Source organism: Festucalex cinctus, chromosome 19 (assembly GCF_051991245.1).
Source record: "Festucalex cinctus isolate MCC-2025b chromosome 19, RoL_Fcin_1.0, whole genome shotgun sequence".
NCBI lineage: Eukaryota > Metazoa > Chordata > Actinopteri > Syngnathiformes > Syngnathidae > Festucalex > Festucalex cinctus.
The window spans coordinates 16,654,194-16,672,352 of NC_135429.1; the positions used below are offsets into that span (position 1 = coordinate 16,654,194).

General features: G+C 39.6%; 2 protein-coding genes and 1 long non-coding RNA gene across 7 annotated transcripts in view; 1 reads left to right on the forward strand and 2 right to left on the reverse strand.

The window, feature by feature from the left end:
- anln (anillin, actin binding protein) overlaps positions 1-1,320 on the reverse strand; it is a 50,497-nt gene extending 49,177 nt beyond the window's left edge. The window contains exon 1 of the mRNA XM_077506846.1: positions 788-1,320. The gene's annotated coding sequence lies outside the window, so the exon portion shown is untranslated. The remainder of the gene's footprint in view (positions 1-787) is intronic.
- Positions 953-3,142, forward strand: LOC144007318 (uncharacterized). Its single transcript, XR_013280148.1, has 4 exons — positions 953-1,130; positions 1,324-1,362; positions 2,464-2,520; positions 2,665-3,142. It is a non-coding gene; the product is annotated as an uncharacterized LOC144007318 (long non-coding RNA).
- LOC144007317 (uncharacterized) lies at positions 3,094-18,043 on the reverse strand. 5 transcript variants are annotated; one of them, XM_077506848.1, is made up of 12 exons: positions 13,974-14,549; positions 13,794-13,839; positions 13,514-13,641; positions 12,078-12,263; positions 10,457-10,631; positions 9,917-10,096; positions 8,960-9,082; positions 8,553-8,677; positions 8,438-8,468; positions 8,260-8,332; positions 5,047-5,134; positions 3,094-4,960 (listed from the first exon to the last, which is right to left on the reverse strand). In XM_077506848.1, the coding sequence occupies exons 3-12, from the start codon at positions 13,637-13,639 to the stop codon at positions 3,755-3,757; spliced, it is 2,313 nt and encodes a 770-aa protein (XP_077362974.1). In that variant the 5' UTR covers positions 13,640-13,641; positions 13,794-13,839; positions 13,974-14,549; the 3' UTR covers positions 3,094-3,754. The 5 variants fall into 5 exon arrangements, with proteins under 5 accessions (XP_077362974.1, XP_077362975.1, XP_077362977.1 ...); XM_077506849.1 differs by lacking the exons at positions 13,794-13,839; positions 13,974-14,549 and adding an exon at positions 17,889-18,043; XM_077506851.1 differs by lacking the exons at positions 13,794-13,839; positions 13,974-14,549 and adding an exon at positions 15,695-15,775.
- Between the last annotated feature and the right edge of the window lie 116 nt (positions 18,044-18,159).

Genomic DNA, 18,159 nt, shown 5'->3' on the forward strand with positions numbered 1-18,159 from the left:
CATATTAATATGGGGTTCTCCAACTATTACGTCAAATGCATTCTTAAAGAAGGTAGCTGGACTTCCGGGGGTCGCATATACATGAAACACTGTCACCTTCTTCTCCTCAATTTTACCCTTGACAAGAATGTACCTGCCCTCTTTATCCTTAATCTCAGAGACTAATTCAAATCTGACGTTATTTCCTGATTTATGCGATGAGAGAAAAAAAAAAGTGTTACCAAACCCCATCTTTTTGAGTTTCTTGTGTTCAACACGAGTTAAGTGAGTTTCCTGCCAGAAGGCGATATTAATAACTTTTTCCCTTTTTAATTTTGAGACCATTTTGCTTCGCTTAATAGGACTGTTTAAACCGTTTACATTCAACGATTGAAACTTATAATACTGATATACCATCGTTGTATGTCCAACATTGCTCTAGTGTCTTTTATATATGATGCTGTGACCTCTAACAAAAGAAAAACAAAAATAATATACATCAACAAATAACTATTCAGAACAATAAGAACATAGCAGAACAACACTGCATAGAAGACTTCCATCTGGAGGGGAAAAAAAGTATCCTCAAAAATCAAAGAGGGGATTATGGCCACAAAGTGGGGCCCCTCTAAGGAGAAAAACTAAAGTGTGTAAAGAATATATAGGGAGTGTCCTGTGTCACCCTCGAAAAATGGCGTGTGTTTATCATATTGAAACAGCCATCATATTTTAACATTAATGTCAGGAAACAAAGGGGAAAAACCCAGCGGAATTTCAATTCAAGAATACAAAATACAAATGTCCCAACCTCGGTTGTATTTTGTGTTGTGCAGCCGGACCAGTCAGACTCTGAATCCTCACTAGTATGTCATGGTTCTGTTTTCTCTCTCAATGCAGTTCCGGAGTGTGGCAGGAGGCGGCGCCAACATCGCAGGCAGAGGCCTGCTCCCACACCTGGGGTTCATCAGCCTGGTGAGCCAACCGCTTATTTAACCAGCCTCTCCTTTGGTTCTGTGCCGGAAGATTTCCTAGCCGTACCTGCTACGTTTGCTTGTATCTTCCTGCCACAGCCTTTGGTAGTCAAGTTCCTATTCTCCGGCTTGTAGTGGTTTTCGTTTCCCCTTCTACCAGTCTCACACCAGTCTAGTAAGGTGACTCTTTCTGTTGCTACTTTGGTCCTAGTGTTTTATGTTGCTACTTTGCGCTTTAGTGTTTTCTTGTCCCAAACAAGGTGTTTTTTGTTGCTACTTTGTTTTCTAGAACTTTTCCCTGAGCAAGGTGATTTTCTGTTGATACTTTTATTAACAATAAACTGTGGACTTTGTCTCTCTCTCTGCGTCCTAGGTCCTGGCCTTGCTTTGCCTCACAGCATCATAACATAAGGTGCGTTTCCATTACCCTCAGTTTTGCGCAAAAGGCATGTTTCACAAAAGTAAGTTGGTAATGGAAACACCGGTTTTGCGAACAAACTCTCAAATATCGCAAAAAAGGTTTTGCGCTTTCATGAGGTCGTTTTTGAGACCTATCAAAAAAAGAGGTATTTCGCAAAAGTGTAATGGAAACACTTTTTGCGCATTAGTAGTCATGTGACCCCCGCCGGTCACATGTGTGGGAAGTCAGCTGACGAGCATTTCTCTCGTTTTTGGAGTCGTGGCAGCTGCACAAAGCTATACGTGGACTGACGAAGAGACTGAAATCTTTATAAACCTAATTAGAGAAGCCAAAGTAACCTATTTTAGACAGCAGAGGAATGCGGAGTGATTTAAGGCCTTAGCACGAAAAATGAGAGTGTTCAATAAACGTGGCAAAACCTCCGCAGCAAATGGAAAACTCTGAAGCAACGCTAGCTAACAGAAAGATGCATGTTAAGCAAGGGTGGAGCCGGGGGGGAAGGATAAAATAAAGTTTACATTTTATGATTCCTTGGATAGCATTTTGGCTCATCAACCCATTGTGCAAGCAATGTCTTATTTTATAAACATGGGTAAGTCCCTCTTATTTCACTTTATAAGGCCTAACGAAGTTAGCGAACGTGCTAATGTAAACGTGCATGCTATCGCAACGTTCTGAAAGTAGTTTGTTTGACTTCGTTATGTTTGTATTTCATGATACATATTTCAACGTGGTTGTGGGCAATTCCGTGCGTATGTGTACAAGTCCAAAATGGCGGGCTTTTATTCGGTGAAAGGTCGCTCTGCGCTTATTGAAAAGCATTGGACTCTTGCTCGTAATTTGATTTGTTAGGATTCTTTTTATTTCAAAATGTTAAGACACAACTCTATTACTACTAAAGCAATCAGCCTGCTTTTTGTGTTAGTCACATGCAGAAGTAATACAATTCGCTGTTTGTTTTCACCTTGTAAAGGAAGCTTTGGATTGCATTACAAACGCTTGTTCAGAATTGTCCATAGTACTGCCTGATTTGGATTATATATTACTATTAGTGCAATTATTTATGTATTCTATTGTGTACATTACTATTAGATCCAGAAGAAGACACAAGTGAAGAACCAATCCCAGACATTTCCACAGAATCAGAAGGTAAGTCCAATGTATGAGGTACATCCATGTATTTATCCAATTCATGGCAGACCTATTGGATTGGATTGCATTAGATTGAGCAGGTGCAATAACAAAAAAAGTGATGTGTTGGTGTATCATATATTTCCTTTCTTGTTACTACAGCATCACTTGATGTATTGCCTATGCCATCCCATGGCCCAGAGACGGCTCCAAATGCGACAGAAGAGTCATCATCATCTCCAGATTTACCTCAAGAAACATGGAGGCGGGCGAGGAAGCGAAAAGCCTCAACTTCGTCAATTCATATGAGCATGCTGAGGGAGCAAGCGAACCAAGATCAGGCCATGCTCAACACAGTTTTTGATGTTCTTAATCGAGCTGTTAGTTGCTTCAACTGATGTTGCAGAGCGTCATGTCCGTGCACTAGAAATGAGGGCTGAAGCTCGGCCTTTCTCCCATCAACCACCTTCTGCCTACTACTTCCGCAGCAGCCTCCGGTCTACCAACAGCCGCCTCAGTCACATCAGCCTCCTCCTGATTTAAATGATACCCACTTTTACAGAACGTTTGTAGGCAATATCACAAGCATAGTACTTTATCACCATGTTGGTCACTTTATTTTTTTGTATGCAAGTTTACATACGAGTTAATTGCACTATTGCAGTACAACTTGTTGCTGTTTTTTCAGCTGTAAGATGCAAGCACGTTTGCACAAAAGCAGCAAAATTGCTGTTGACTTATTTAAAGATAATGTTTACGTTGTGTGAATTAAACTACGGGGGGGGGGGGGGGGGGGGGAGTATTGCAATCTTATGGCAGCTGAGACTTTTTTTTTTTTTTTTTTTTTGTCTTTACACTGGACGTTATGTGTACATACGTCAAAAAAAGGTTTTGTGAATCCAAGACTAGAAAAGCTATTGTGATTTTTGCTTTAAAATGGCAGCTATTTTTTATTTGCAGTCACAGTTGTGTGGAGAAAAAAAAAAAAAACTCAACTGTTTTGGTTTCACTATCCTGAGGCATGATCTTGGTTGGCTCCCAGGTCTGTGCTTATTTATCTTTGTTCTTAGCTTTGTTTTGCTCCTGAGCACTCATTTTGTTTGAGTGTCTTGCTATGCCAACACAGTCATTTCCAAAAGTGCCTCTTCATTGATCACGGTATGTTCGGAGACTTGAGTTACCTCTTCTTCAGTTTGGTCTCCTATTTTGTCCTCAGACCCCAGGTGTTCCCTTGATATCCCTCCTATGTAATCTAAAGTTTATACTTGCCTTTTTTACGGTTTGAGCAGGGTCTTTTGGATCTAGGCAGAGTAGTGAGGGTAGACGTTCTTTTTCTTAGGGACATTGTTTCCTTTGCAGGATCAGCAACCTTTTCCGCTTCTGAAATCGTCCCTTGTGTTTTCATGGATTCTTGTGTAGTTTCCAATTGTAGATCGACAGCCTTATCCTCAAGGCCCCCTTCTTGATCATAGATCTCCTGATTATCCTGAATGAATTCTTTTGTGCCTTCGGGTTTCCACTTGTGACCTATCACCTGATTGCTTGGTTTTACCTTCTTCCTCTCACTCCTACGGATTGTTTGAATGACTGACACATCTTTCATCTTATCGACAGCTTCTTCGTTTTGTTTTTCTGGAAAACCATCTTTGACAAGCTCTGTTTCTGCTGTTTCACAAACTTTACTGATAGATTCTTCTGACCTATTTTCCTGTGACATGGCTTTAGGCTTTTCTGGTTTGGGTTCTTTCCCATCAGAACTGGACGCATCCTTTTCGCCTGTTGGTCCCATCACAGTCTCCTCCTTTTGTAATGCGGAACACTCAACAGGAGCTTCTGTTTTTTCCACTTCCTTCAAACTGTGTTGATGGTGTGTTGTTTTCAAATCCACAAGGATGACAGTGAGTTTCTGGAGCTTGGGAAGGTCAGTGCTTTCTACCTGAGACGATTCTGTTTCTGCTGGGACACTCTGGTCTTCACCTGGCTTATGTTTTTCTAAACCAACGGTAGCTGGGTCAAGTTCTAGTGTCAAATTATTTGCATTTTCTCCATTATCTCCTGTCACAGTTACAGCCTCCGTCATTCCTTTACTGTTTTCATCTTCCTGCACTTCCTTCCTCTCTTCCAGGTTTACTTCAGCTACATTAGATCTGCCTCTTAACGTTAAAACTGTTGAATTGTCATTGCCGTCATATCCTTCAGAAAGAGAATGATCTTTTTCCTCAGATGTGTCGTCTTTATGAGACTCCTCCTCTATTCCTTTTATTTCTGACCCATTTCTCATGTGAGGATCACAGCAAGTGTCCATCAGAGCTTCTCCGCCTTGATTCTCCTCTACAGGAAGTGCTGCTGCCTCCTCTGCTTCTTGTTGGGTTTTAGTAGTGTTTACCCACACTGATTCTTCTACTGCAATGCCAACATCATCATTTGCATTTTCTTCTGTAATGGAGTTAAACATTTCCTAAAACATACACACTCACAGTTAGGCCATGATTGGTATAATTGAATAATAATGCAAAAAAACGTTACGTTTATAGATACACATACCTCAGGCACCACTAAATGAGAAAAATAAGCCGTCGTCTTCTTTCTCGAACTGTGTTCTTCAACTGTTTCTGCTTCAAGAGGCTCAACTCTAACAGACATGATAGCATTTATTTTGAAACATTAATATATATTTATTTCTTAGCACCAGTTAGGGTAATCACAAGGGGCTCCATTTTGTAGATGGTACAAAAAAAAAAAAAAAAAAAACTGTGCCGGTGCAAGCCTTGTTTTGCTTGTTTGGAAATTTGGCAGACAACCCATCTGACAATTTGGTGTCAATTTGGTAGTCTGTACATTATGCCTGCTAGAGCCACGTCTAACTATTGCTGCATATAGGATAACACTATTTTGGTGGATTTGCTCATTGCACAGGCAGACAGATTCTGCAACCTGTGGGAATATGTGCTGGATGTGGACCTAGCGGCATGGGCGGGCATTAGGGGGCCGGGCCAGCCCTGGCAGTCAGCTGTGACTTCCCTGGTTTGCAGACCCGTCACCAGAAAGAAACTGTAGGGGGGGCATTACCTTTTTTTGGGGGGACACACTTTATCAACCTAATCTAATGTTCATCAGGTTGAACAGCGGCATTGTGACAACTGCAAAAGTGTTCAGAAATATTTTCTATCACTTAAAAGCGGCAGTTCGTTCTGAAATCTTAAAGACAAACTGAAAAAAAAATGTGTAGTTCATTTTGCATTTATTCAACTCAAAAGTTCATTTGAAACAAATCCACTCTTCACTTTAGTAAACAACTATGTCCGAATGAATGACTCTGTGACCCAGCCCCTTCTATCTGGAATTGGCTAGCAGTTGCCTTCATTTGCGTGTTGGATTAGGGCTGTTCGATATGGACAAAATTTCTTATCATTTTTGCCAGACATCTCTATTTTTTTATCTTTGACTCAGCATGAGACTTCACATCATTTTACTTTTTTTATGGTGCCTTCTGTATTTTGTGTTATTTTATTTCTATACTTGTACAGATTTTTAGTATTTTATTTGCGTGTATACTTATATTTACTCTAATTAATTTTATTTTGTGTTATTTTATTTCACTTGTGTCTACTAAAAGACTAATTTCTATTCCATGCACAGCACTTTGTATGCAGCAATGGCTGTTTTAAAGTGATTTAGAAATAAGGTTGAGTTATGTCGATGATATACAGAAACAACATATGGGTTCAGTAAAAAACTAAGCAGAATATCAATCCAAAAGGATGTGTAAAAGTGCTGTTTTTTTTAATTAGAACTTAGTGACAGTCATCAACATGAACAAACTTGGCAATAAAAAAAGAGAATTCAACTCACATTGTACTGCAAGTTGCAACTGCTTTAGTTATAAATAATTTTATGCTCCATAGTTGTTGTTGTGTATGTGTGACTGCTTGAGTCTGTTAACAGCATACTGTGTATTGCTACAATTCATCCGTGCTGTGTGGCTTGACTAATTAAAATAAAAGTTTGACACTCACTTGTAAATGTAACCAGTGGACTCAGGATTCCCATTGATGTCAACTGTGTCATCCTGGATCGAGGTTTGGCATTTGGTGGCTTCCATTAAAGCGGCACGACTTGCTCACTGCTCAGTCTTTGTCCCAGCGCCAGCCAGCAAATGCGCACTATCTACCCGGAAGTAGATTTGGCTAAGGCACGTCTGCAGAGCGCGCGTCATCCCCCCACCCCATCTCTCCTGATCCTGATTGGCATTGGCTCGCCTTAGTTGTCAATCACAGCCAAACTTGAAAGGAGGTATGTGGTTGGCTGGCACGCCATGCTTGACTTAAAACAGAAGGCGCAAGTTTACGTGACTGATAGGACGAATAGTTGGTGAGTCATCTTGCTAGGGCGGGCACGGACCCCCAAGGCCCGCCCATGGCGACGGGTCCGCTGGTTTGGAAGCTGTTTTGAGAGGACTCGCCCAATTTGTTTTTCCTATCAGTCACGTAAACTTGCATTGCTTCGGCTTCAAGGAATGGATTGACAACCAACCATATACTTCCTTTCAAGTTTGACTTTGATTGACAGCTAAAGCTAGCCAGTGACAATCTGGATGGGGGATGGGGGGTGCGGTCATACGCGCATCCTTTGATATACAAATCTACTTTCGGGTTAGCCAGCGTGCGCTCGCCGGCCGGCCGATTGACTGCCCACGTCATATTTATGTAGCAAGCTGCGCCTGCTGCTGCCTTTTTGTGGATTATTATTGTGATGCAAAGCGACATATTGTAATGGGAGCCACCACAAGGCGAAGACAGCATCAAGAGCAGGTGCACCTTGCACCTGGACACCTTCAATGATGCGCGGGGCGTACCCTGCGTCAAGCGGTGGTGGGTCAAGCCTTGACCGTCAAGGTGTATATTTTTTGACTATGTAATCTGTAACTATAATGCAAACATAACCTCTGTATGACTTAATACACTCTGAATGGATGATGCAAACCGTGAAGTTGGTTCTTTTGAGGGGTTACCCATATTTCTTACAGAGATCCTGGCATAAATCATCAATCATAAACTTCTGCAGTTTCTTTCCACAACAAGACCTCCCCCGAACTTACAGCCGATCGGTCACACAGTACCCTCGCAGCTCCACATCATGGAAGGTAATAGGAATGGTGTCTACCGAATTTTGGTCATGCCATTTGATAGTCTTCCTTATGAAGAAAAAAATTAAATAAACATTAATGATTTGGCCTGAAAAAAAATGAGCTTCCCTTTCGTGAATACTGACTGACCCGATTACTGATGACATTAACGAACGAAGCCTCCGGCAATGCTTAGTCCGTCAATTTTTCGAAGTTTCCCATCATTCGTTAACCATAAAAAAAACAACAACAAAATTGGCGTCCGCCATTGACTGTTTGATGGACCTTCTGTCAATAGTGAAGGAATGCCCACCTCTGTCTGGTCACACCCACGACGACGTAAACCACAAGTTTTTGGGACCAAGCTGTGTGAGTCTGCAAAAATACCTAAACCCGGTCTACCCGCCTCCACACAGACTAATACTGCGCCTCACACGAGACTTGCACTGGCCATGAAAATAGAGCCCATTGTGATTGTTTAAGAGCACATTGACTGCAAATTAAAATTATGCTATCTGTGTGAATATCAGCTGTGTTTGCCACTACATTTCCAATGGTGCCTAACAAATTCTCAAACAAGCATTTTGTCAGAAGATGCCACAGCCAAAAAGTATAATAGTGTGTGTGGTTACCTGAATTCTTTAGACATGCTTTCTGCAATCATATCAGCTTTCTTTCGGCCACTGCCTGGTACGTCCCCAGTGTCTGTTTACATCAGTATATTAGTATACGTTAAACATTAGTTCAATAAATATATTTCCGCACAATATGTGGAGGTATTTTCAATGTTGAAAATCACAAAATACTTACCTTGAGTAGTGGTACACACAGACATGTCTTCCTGCAAAAAAAATAAAAAATCCTGCCATAAATAATAGCTCTCTTTCTTGACCACAAACTTCAATACAATACTAAAGAAACATACCACAATTTCAACTGTGTATACCATAGCTTTTGTGGGTGTGGCAGTTGGCTCCTTGGTCGCTTCCTTTTCTGCCTCTGTAGTGACCTCATATGGTGTCTCAGTAAATAATAAACCTGCTGAAACTGCTGAGAAACAGAAAACACTAATGTTGACATAATAACAATAATAATAATAATAATAATGATAAGAAGAAGAAGAATGAAACCATACTAGTATGTAAATAAATACAAATCAATTTGTAGGCATCATTCAGGGCACTCAAGTCCACCTTAGAGACAAACTAATGAATACAAGAACAATTGGGAATGTGATTTTATGTTAACAATGACAGAAAATATATTCACCCAGAACAGTACATTTTTTTTACTACTCTACATGTCTGGCCTGTGTATGTTGTTATTTCTTACCCCTCAAATCCATGGTCTGCAGTCTCTTGGCAATGTTAAACATCTGGTTTGGTTCAAAGACATCCTCCACCTCCCAAAGTAGGCCTATGTCATCTGGGTAGTTATAGAGGTACTTCTCACACACTGTTCACAAAAGTGGCAATCCATTAGTATTATGTTTCATCAAAATGATCAGAATTATTAGTATTACCAATGCACAGTACAGTATAACTTGAAAAAAAAAACAAAATAAAAATCACAGATGCATTATGTTTTATTTTAAATCCAAAAAATATCAAGCAACACTTTGCATTTTGGACTAACTATAAAACTATTCATGTTGTTAAGCCACAGCAGAGAAGCAATGTTATGCCATAAGTTGGTCCGACTCATACTCAGTTTTATTTGGTTTATTTATTCTAAATAGCTTAACAGTACACACAAGCCTAGTGTAAAGTAGTGTAATTGCAGACTCTCATGCAAAACCCCTAGCACTATTTCACCCCTTATCATGCGGACATCCATTCTTAAAAAAAAGAAGAAAAAAAATAAAAGAAAAAACAACTAGAGCTGCAAGGAGCTATAAAGGGCCCTCGCAGCCCGGGCCACTTTGTGGTACTTGCACATTGGGGTACTGGCACATTGGAAGCAGAATTTCTTTGAAAATGGCATAATAAATGTTTATATGTGGATTTTTTTTTGCCAGGTGTGGTGCTTGTGTAAAGCTCAACGAGGTTTGGTGAATGATAAGATCTGGAAAAATCAGCGTCCTTTTTTATTTTTAGGAAATAAAACAACCAATGATTTATAAAGGAAAATCTTGAAAATGATCAGGGGTGCCCATACTTTTTCATCCGACTGTATCTCTTAGTTTCAAAAACCTTGGTGACCCCTGAATTAGAGGCTTTGAAATCAATCGTTTTTTTAATTAAATAAAACTATTTGTCACAGAATTGTATACATGCGAGTCATACATACTTTTGTACATGGTTTTGGTGAGTGGAAACCTAAATCCCATACGGTCGTCTTGAAAACTCAGCACAAAGTCCTCCAGCATGTGAAGGCCAAAGCCATCACGACGATGACATTTTCTCACAAATATAGAGTCCATGACCGGAAGTTGATATCTTCTTGTTGATAAAGAATTATATAAAGTGCCTACAAGGGAAAGAAAATGAAACCATTTGACTTGGATATATACTGTTTTCATTTTCACTTTTAACAGTTAACTGCTTTTCAGACTTGTGTGACAGTTCTTGCTTTAAACATTCATAATGAACTTTTAACGAATAATTTGTTGCAGAACTGTTGAAGAACAGCACATCTACACTGAAAAAAAAAAAAAAGAAGAAGCCGGTGTGTTAAATTTATACAATAAAATCATCTGGCTTTAGAAACATTTTTTTAAGTCGATCTCTCTGGAGATGTAGATGGATCTGGAGCCAGATGATTTTACTCCGTGTAACCACTTGACAAGATAAAATCATTATTTTCCATGTGCAACATAATGAAGGTCACCAGTGGGTTTGGCCGAGTAGAAACCAACAGCCTCCCCGTTAGACCAGCAAATCTTTGCATAATCCTTCTCCTCATGGCAGCGGAAGGGAACCTCTTCCTCGGAGTTCATCTCCCTTACTCTGTAGATCACTCGATTCAAAACATATAACACGATTCTCTCTCCGATTGTCGTCACCTGAAGGGCACACAGATTCATACAGTGTATGTAGAACATGTGAATTAATAGGGGTGTTAAGAAAAATCGATTCAGCAATATATCGTGATATTCCAGCGCGCAATTCTTGTATCAATTCAATATGCAGCCTAATTGATATTTAAACATCAATTTTTTATGGAAATATTCAACAAAAAGTCAACATTAGCTACAAATTATATGTACCTTGGATAAAATAGGTGACATTTATGTTAAAAAGAATGGCAAGCCGCACGCACGTCGCCAGGTCCATTCAACGGAATGAGAGCGAGTCTTCCAATATATTCCCATGTTTGTCTTTATTGTTGTCCACATCCTCCTGATGTAGCAAAGTGTGTGTTCCTTGACTGACACTGTGCAATTTGTGGCCACGCAAAAGAGTGGGACTTGATTTTACTTATTCTTTTTTTTCCCCTCGCACCCCTCACAGCATCTTTCACATGCACTTGCACTTGTTAAGTAAAGGAGCATGAAATTGTCAAAAGGTTGTGTTGGCCAGTGCTCTTTACTGACGCTATTCTGGTTCAAACTTTGATACAATGTCTTGGTTTTGTCACTGACTAGTACCATTTTTGACATTCACGATTATGTGGAGGGGAAAAGAAAGCAGGTTACGTATAACTGCAAGAAAGTACACTGTAAAAATTGTTCCATGCAGTTCAAAACAGGATAAAATTCTTGATTTGATTGTTAAACCATTTATTTTGCATTGGGAGACATCAATTTTGATTTTGAAATATACATCCAAAGGACCCAGAATTAAGTATTTGATGTCCTCCCGATTTTTTTTCTTCATGCCCTCCAATGTAATATATTTAGTTTGAGTCAAATGAACTTGCGCATGCGCATTGAAAACGACAGCACGTCACGCTGTAACAAGTTTTACCCCGCTTAAATAAAAAAAAAATGATGTCCACATCTAAAATATTTGACTTCACAGAAACTACATCGATGGACTTCGTATGACCTGATTATTTCATGTTGACGTAAACAACAATTCTTCACTTGAACCAAACTTTTTTTTGCCTTGATCCAAAATATTTTTTTAACATTTTAGATACTGAACCAAATGAATTCATTTAGTTTGAACTGAATTAACATATTCAATTTGACATCCCGCATTTTATGAAGAACCACTGATCGTCAGCGAGCAGCAGCAGGTACTCGAGCCTATTTGGTGATCTAACCCTCCAATTCCAACCTGTAACGCTGAGTGTCAAGCAGGGAGGCAAATGAGTTCCAATTTTAAATTCTTTCAAGGCAGGGATTGAACCACAATCTCCCAATCACAGGGTGGACACTCTACCACTCGTCCACTGAGCCCGTTTTGTTTACGTGACAAAATAATATATACTTGTATAATTTTTACAGTGTGCACATACTATGGATGATTTTCACAAGAACCATTGACACTTCATTTGCTTTTACCTTAATAATGCCACCTCGAGTTGGGTCAGATGTCCTGAGAATATTTTCCACAGTCCACCATTGGCCCAAAAGGTATAGAGCAACAGCATTGAATGGGTCGGAGGGGGAAAAGAGGGCTAGCACCTTCTCGGTATCACTAGAACCATCCAGAGGAACACGCTCTACCCTGGAAATGTGTACACTGACCTGAAGATAGTGAAGACAGCACAGATATGTTATTACTACGTTATAAAGACACAACAGACACAAGGTAGATTTACTGAAAAATAATTAGATAAACATAAAATTTGTCCTTTTTTTGTATTCTATTTTCCATTACTCACTGTCAGGAGCACTTAACTCATTCACTCCCAGCTATTTTTACAGAAGCAATTGGATTTTGATTGATTTTGTAAGGTCCACAGTATCTACCAAAAGAAAGATCTCTTCTTTCATAAGTTTAAAAAAAAAAAAAAAAAAAAAAAAAAAAAAAAAAAAAGGTATATTTGTATCAGTTTCCGTTTTGCAACAATTAACATTAAATTATAGCTACGTTTCATTTTTTTTTTTTTTATTCACAAACGCGTCAAAAACACTGGCAAAAACTGTTTTTTTTTTTGTTTTTTTTTGTAATAACAACCATTGATTTAAGCGACCGCTTCAGGTCAGAAGCTGCATCAAAGCCTTCTGTGTGCTCTAGCATTTAAAAAAATAAAACAAAACAAAAAAACATATAGATACGTTTTTGGTAAGGAAGGACAAAGTATTAAAAAAAACGTATTTACACGTTTTTGGGTTTGAATGAGTTAAACAGATTCTGACTGTTTGGGAGAAAAATTCAGTGTTACCTTCAAAAAGAGACCAAAACTATGCTGATACTCCAAATGGTTCAAGAACAGCTTCAAATTTAGTTTGGGTGCAACTTTTTTTCTTCTTTTTTTTAAAAATGTTTTTGGCAAACATGGCAGGAATCTTAAGGTATAGTCCGCGTTAATAAATTTGAATCATCTTTTTTTTTGTCATATACACGAAATTTGACCCATCACAGTGAACACACACTGTTGGTGGTGCACGCTGGAATAAGGCCGAATGGCATTAAGTGCCCGGGAAGCAGTTTGAGGTAATGGTGTCTTGCTCAAGGACAGCACAGTTGTGCGTCCAATGATTGTCTTGAACTGTGGCAGATGATGATCTTAATTAACCACTTGGTCACATCTGCCCCTACTGCTTTACAAGTAGTTGGCTTCAATCATCATCAAACATTTCAGTAGGTAGCAGATTCATGTTTGTGAGCTAGTTGTGTAATGGGGAATTCACGTCATATAAATACATCTGAAGATCATTTCCCCCATGGGATCAAAACATAAGTAAATAAAGAATATGCTACTTTGACTTGACATTTCCAATTCAAGAGACAATGCAGTGACTGAAGAGAACAAACAGACAGGCTGTATAACCTTGGTGGAATCCGAGAGGATGAGTTGCTCGGCACAATCGTAACTGAGGTTGTTCATGTAGATGTGAGCTGATGCGTCCAACTCAGCATGGCTGACATTTGCCAGGAAATCCACAGGGAACTCCATACCTAAATGACACAAAACAGCAATTGCACACATCAGCTTCAATAGTTGGAACCAAAATAATCATATGCTGTATGGGTATGTCATACAGTGAATGGAAAACAAGACTGAACGCTGTCAAAAAAATAAAAATAAAAAAAATGTTAAAGGGTCTAACCTTGACTTGTCACTGGGGCAGTACAATTGGCGCACTCTTGAGGGTGCTACAGTAAGAGATTAAGCTCTTTCATGTAAGATTTGAATGTTCTGCTCACAAGTCACAGTCACGGTTTTATGTTTACAATGTGCAACTAAAATTTAACGTGACAGTGAATTAAGACACACGCAACAAACGTACCTTTAAGTTTAAATAAATAATGTTGACAAACTTCTTAGTACTACAGAGGCCCTCTGGTGTCAGTGTCGGAATTATTTTTTGCTTATCTGTACCCACAGTTTAGTAAACTGTAGCCACAGTTTAACAAGCTGTAGCCACAGTTTAACAATTTTTCCCACAGTTTAGTAAACCGTACCCACGGTTTAGCACTTCTGTGGCGTTATGTAATACGCATGCGTACGCAACGTTCGAGTGGTTCCTTGACAGCAGAATTAGCAGCGAACGCCTGCTTTTATTTATTTTTTATTTTATCATTTTTAAATCTTAAATTGTATACTAGTTTTGGCAGCTTAACGGTGCATTCGGATGAATGGATGACGGAAAGATGAAGTTTCTTTAGCCAAGTATGGCGTATTAATTGCGGAGCACAACACGTCTGCATTTCACCAGCCTTCAGGCTTAACACTGAAGTAAAAGAAAGAAAGAAGAAAAGTGTTCGAGCGCCTCACAGTGACACAAGCGCAACACTACACAACTGAATCCATAAATCTACAGTTTATGATGAAAAGAAGCAGCCGTTCGCTGCTAATACTGCTGTCAAGCAACCACTCGAGCGTTGCGTGCGCACGCGTATTACATAACGCCACAGAAGAGCTAAACCGTGGGCACGGTTTTGTAAACCGTGGGTACGGTTTATTAAACTGTGGGTACAGATTAGCACAAAAAAAATAAAAAATAAATTAAAAAAAAAATATAAAAAAAGACCCTGACACCAGAGGTGCTCCGTATACTACTCTTCGAAGCAAGTCAGTGTCCCATCCAACTTCCAAGTCTGGGAAAAGACAAGTCAAGCTCACCATCACATCACCGCACGGCCCAACTTCAAAATAAAATGCAGTTGAGGCTATTAATTTACAATTGCGTCATTGTATTATTTGGGAATCTTTTATTTTGAAGTTAGCTTTTGTTCTCAGCATATTTGCAGCTTCCTTCCTTGACATGTTTAAATGGCGGCACACACCAAATACAGTTATGGGTGACCATACGAAAAAAAATAAAATAAAAAAATAAAAAATTAAAAAAAACGGACACTTGCCCCAGCCTTGAAATTGTGGTACCAACCAGTCGCAGTTACAACAGTGTACTTCATTTCCTAGTAGTCATGCAATGCCAACCAGACATTTTCAAGAATTTAGAAAATGCCCGGACGCCCGAACATGACGCAAGAAAATGGATGACGTAAGAAAATGGTCTGTCCTCCCTGCTGCGGAGAAGGCTTATTGCAACTAAAATACAAAATACTGTGACAACGGTTGAGATATTTTAAGAGGTTGAAGTTGACATGAGTAGAGATGTGCATGTACACTTTGGTAACAATTCAAAGCATTGCTGTGTCATTAAGCGATGTTAAGCTTTTGTACATTCACAGTTGTGCTCATAAGGGTAAGTACATTTTCAAGCTCAACTGTTTACTGTTGCTGGAGCCATTTTTTGTTATCATTTGATGTACTGAAGGAGTTGTATGAGTACCACGTACAAGAGTGTTAAGAGTTCGGCAAAGCCGAGTAATTTAGATCCCAAAGCAGACAAACAAAAGGGGTTTACAAAAAGGTTTATTCAACACAAAGCGCACGCAACACGTGGAATAAACCAAAAGGCACTACAACTGCACGACGCTAGGTCGGCCTCAAAGTACAACGCAAAATAACTTTTATACAAGTTACACAAAACAATGTACTTACTCTAGTAGGTGTAAACGTGAAGGACACAACACGAGAGTACATAAAATACACAAACACTCAGCACAGGAAGCTGCTGGGCACATGGGAGAAAGCAAACAATCCTTTGGCACCAGCAGACTGCTGCAGCCAGCCTTAAATAGCTGCTGATTGCTGATAGGTGACAGGTGTGATTCCAGAGCACCTCCTACTGCTCACTAATACACTGCACTAGAGGGAGACAAAGCACACCAGAGCACAGACCTAACAAAGAGAGAAATAGAACAAAAGAGGGTACTGTGGGCTCAAGTGAAGTCCCATTATGCCGTTAAAAAGTGATATATATATTTTTTTATATAGACTAAAGAGGCTATGAAAACTAATCTCAATATTTTTAAGCAGGGGAAAAACCTGCAGTTAGTGTAACATGTACATTGTACATGCTTTGATGCCCATCAAAGAGTGTATCAGACGTGCAGTCATCTATGCTTTCTTTTCTATCAAAGAAAAAAAAAAAGTCTTTGTGCAGATGCATGCTTTTCCCAAATGAAGCTGCCCCTGTGCAACCCCCGAGGGCAGGGAGCCGTGAATACCGACTACGCAGTCCATCCCCAAACCAGTCAGACATTTTTTTGCCTCTAACAATATATCTCTTTAGTATGGTAACTTATCTTGTTTAGTTTTTGTCATTTGTATAACACATGTAACTTCAAGTCTCCCCTCATTTGTTGTTTCCATACTACCAGCGCTTCCTATGTTCTACCTGTTGTATTGAAACAACTTTATTTGAAAGTTGACGTAGTTGCTTGGAAATTGACATTCAAATGAAAAGTATATTCATCGTGACCAAGTCGTGACATGCATCAGTGGTAGAGTGCTTGTCTCCCAATGCAATTCGATCCCCAGCCCTTGTGACCTCATCCCCAAGTGTCATTTTTGACCAAGATAAAGATGTTGTTTCAACATAATTAAGATTCTAGTGTGAAAAACAAATTGGCTGTCATAAAGTACTGTATTTTCCGCACTATAAGGCGCACCACATTATAAGGCGCACCTTCAATGAGTGACATATTTTCAAACTTTTTCCATATATAAGGCGCTACAGTAGAGGCTGGGGTTACGTTATGCATCCATTAGGGAACGTCAACAAAAGTCATATAGGTCAGTCAAACTTTATTAATAGATTACAAACCAGCTTTCTGACAACTCCATTCACTCCAAAAATGAATAAACAGCTGTTTTACTATTTTCTCTGAGGTAAAGTATCAGTATTAGCTAGCGATCCAAGATGGCGGGATCTTCTGCGCATGCGCGTCACCGATCGTGCAGGGTCACCGATAGCGTCTTGACGGCGAGACCTGTTGCGGCTCAATATTGATCCATATATAAGGCGCACTGGATTATAAGGCGCATGGTCAGCTTTTGAAAAAATTGAAGGCTTTTAGGTGCTTCTTATAGTCGTGAAAATACGGTAATCTCGTGGCATTTACGATGGTGGCTGAGTTGAAATAACTGAAAAAGACAAATGCAAATTGTTACCTCAATTTTTCAAGTTGAGTCAACAGTTCGTGTTTTAGAGTGTTCAGCAATTCATCACTGCAGACGAAAATTGATGGTTCAAAATGAAGTGAGGCTTCGGATTGCGTCTCGAACCTACAACTACTTTCATTCTGCCTATACATACTGTTTGACCATCTGATGGTGCCATAGAGCGAAAGCAAAGCACCATCAAGCTTGGCCGGAATGATTCAATGCTTTATTTCGACGTCACTCGAGGAAAAGAAAACCTCACGAAGAATAAAACATTCAAGAAGTAAAAACCAGATTTGGACGATGTTATAAATATGTCCCATTTCATTTGACAGTGGGAAAACTTTTTGAAACACGAAGCAATAACAATAAATTGTAAAAATTCTCAATCTTCATTGAATTAATTTGATTAACTTTCAAAACCAAATACTCAGGTCGCTTTTTGAACAGAGACTTGTAAACAACAGTTGCGTGTCTGTTCAGAACATGTCGGTCCCATTGCGCTTTAAAGTGTCCAAAGAGAACGGCACAACCTACAGAAAACCTACACTGTATTTAATCCCTGCTACTTTTCACTCCGCTTATTCCTGGTTGCTATCTCTCTGCAGGACATCCTGACACCAGGCGCTCACTCACATTCGATGGGCAGCACGCAGACAAAACAAAACAAAACAAAACAAAAACTCACCGTCGAGAATTCTCCCACTTTCAAATGTCCGAATCAATTTTCGGAAACGCTTACATCAAACAGCTGAAACTGTTTAAAATGTTGCTGTTCTTGCTGCTGTTGCTAGAATGAAGTGCGCACGCCCCGCTGGCCACTATTCCTGTTCCTGTGATGCTTTTATGCTTTTAAGTGTAATCCTCTCTAACCCTGTAAAATGAATTGTGTCCTGCTAACTTGACACGTGTGCGTGCGTGCGCGCGCGCGCGTGTTTACCGGTAACATCGTCGTCAAT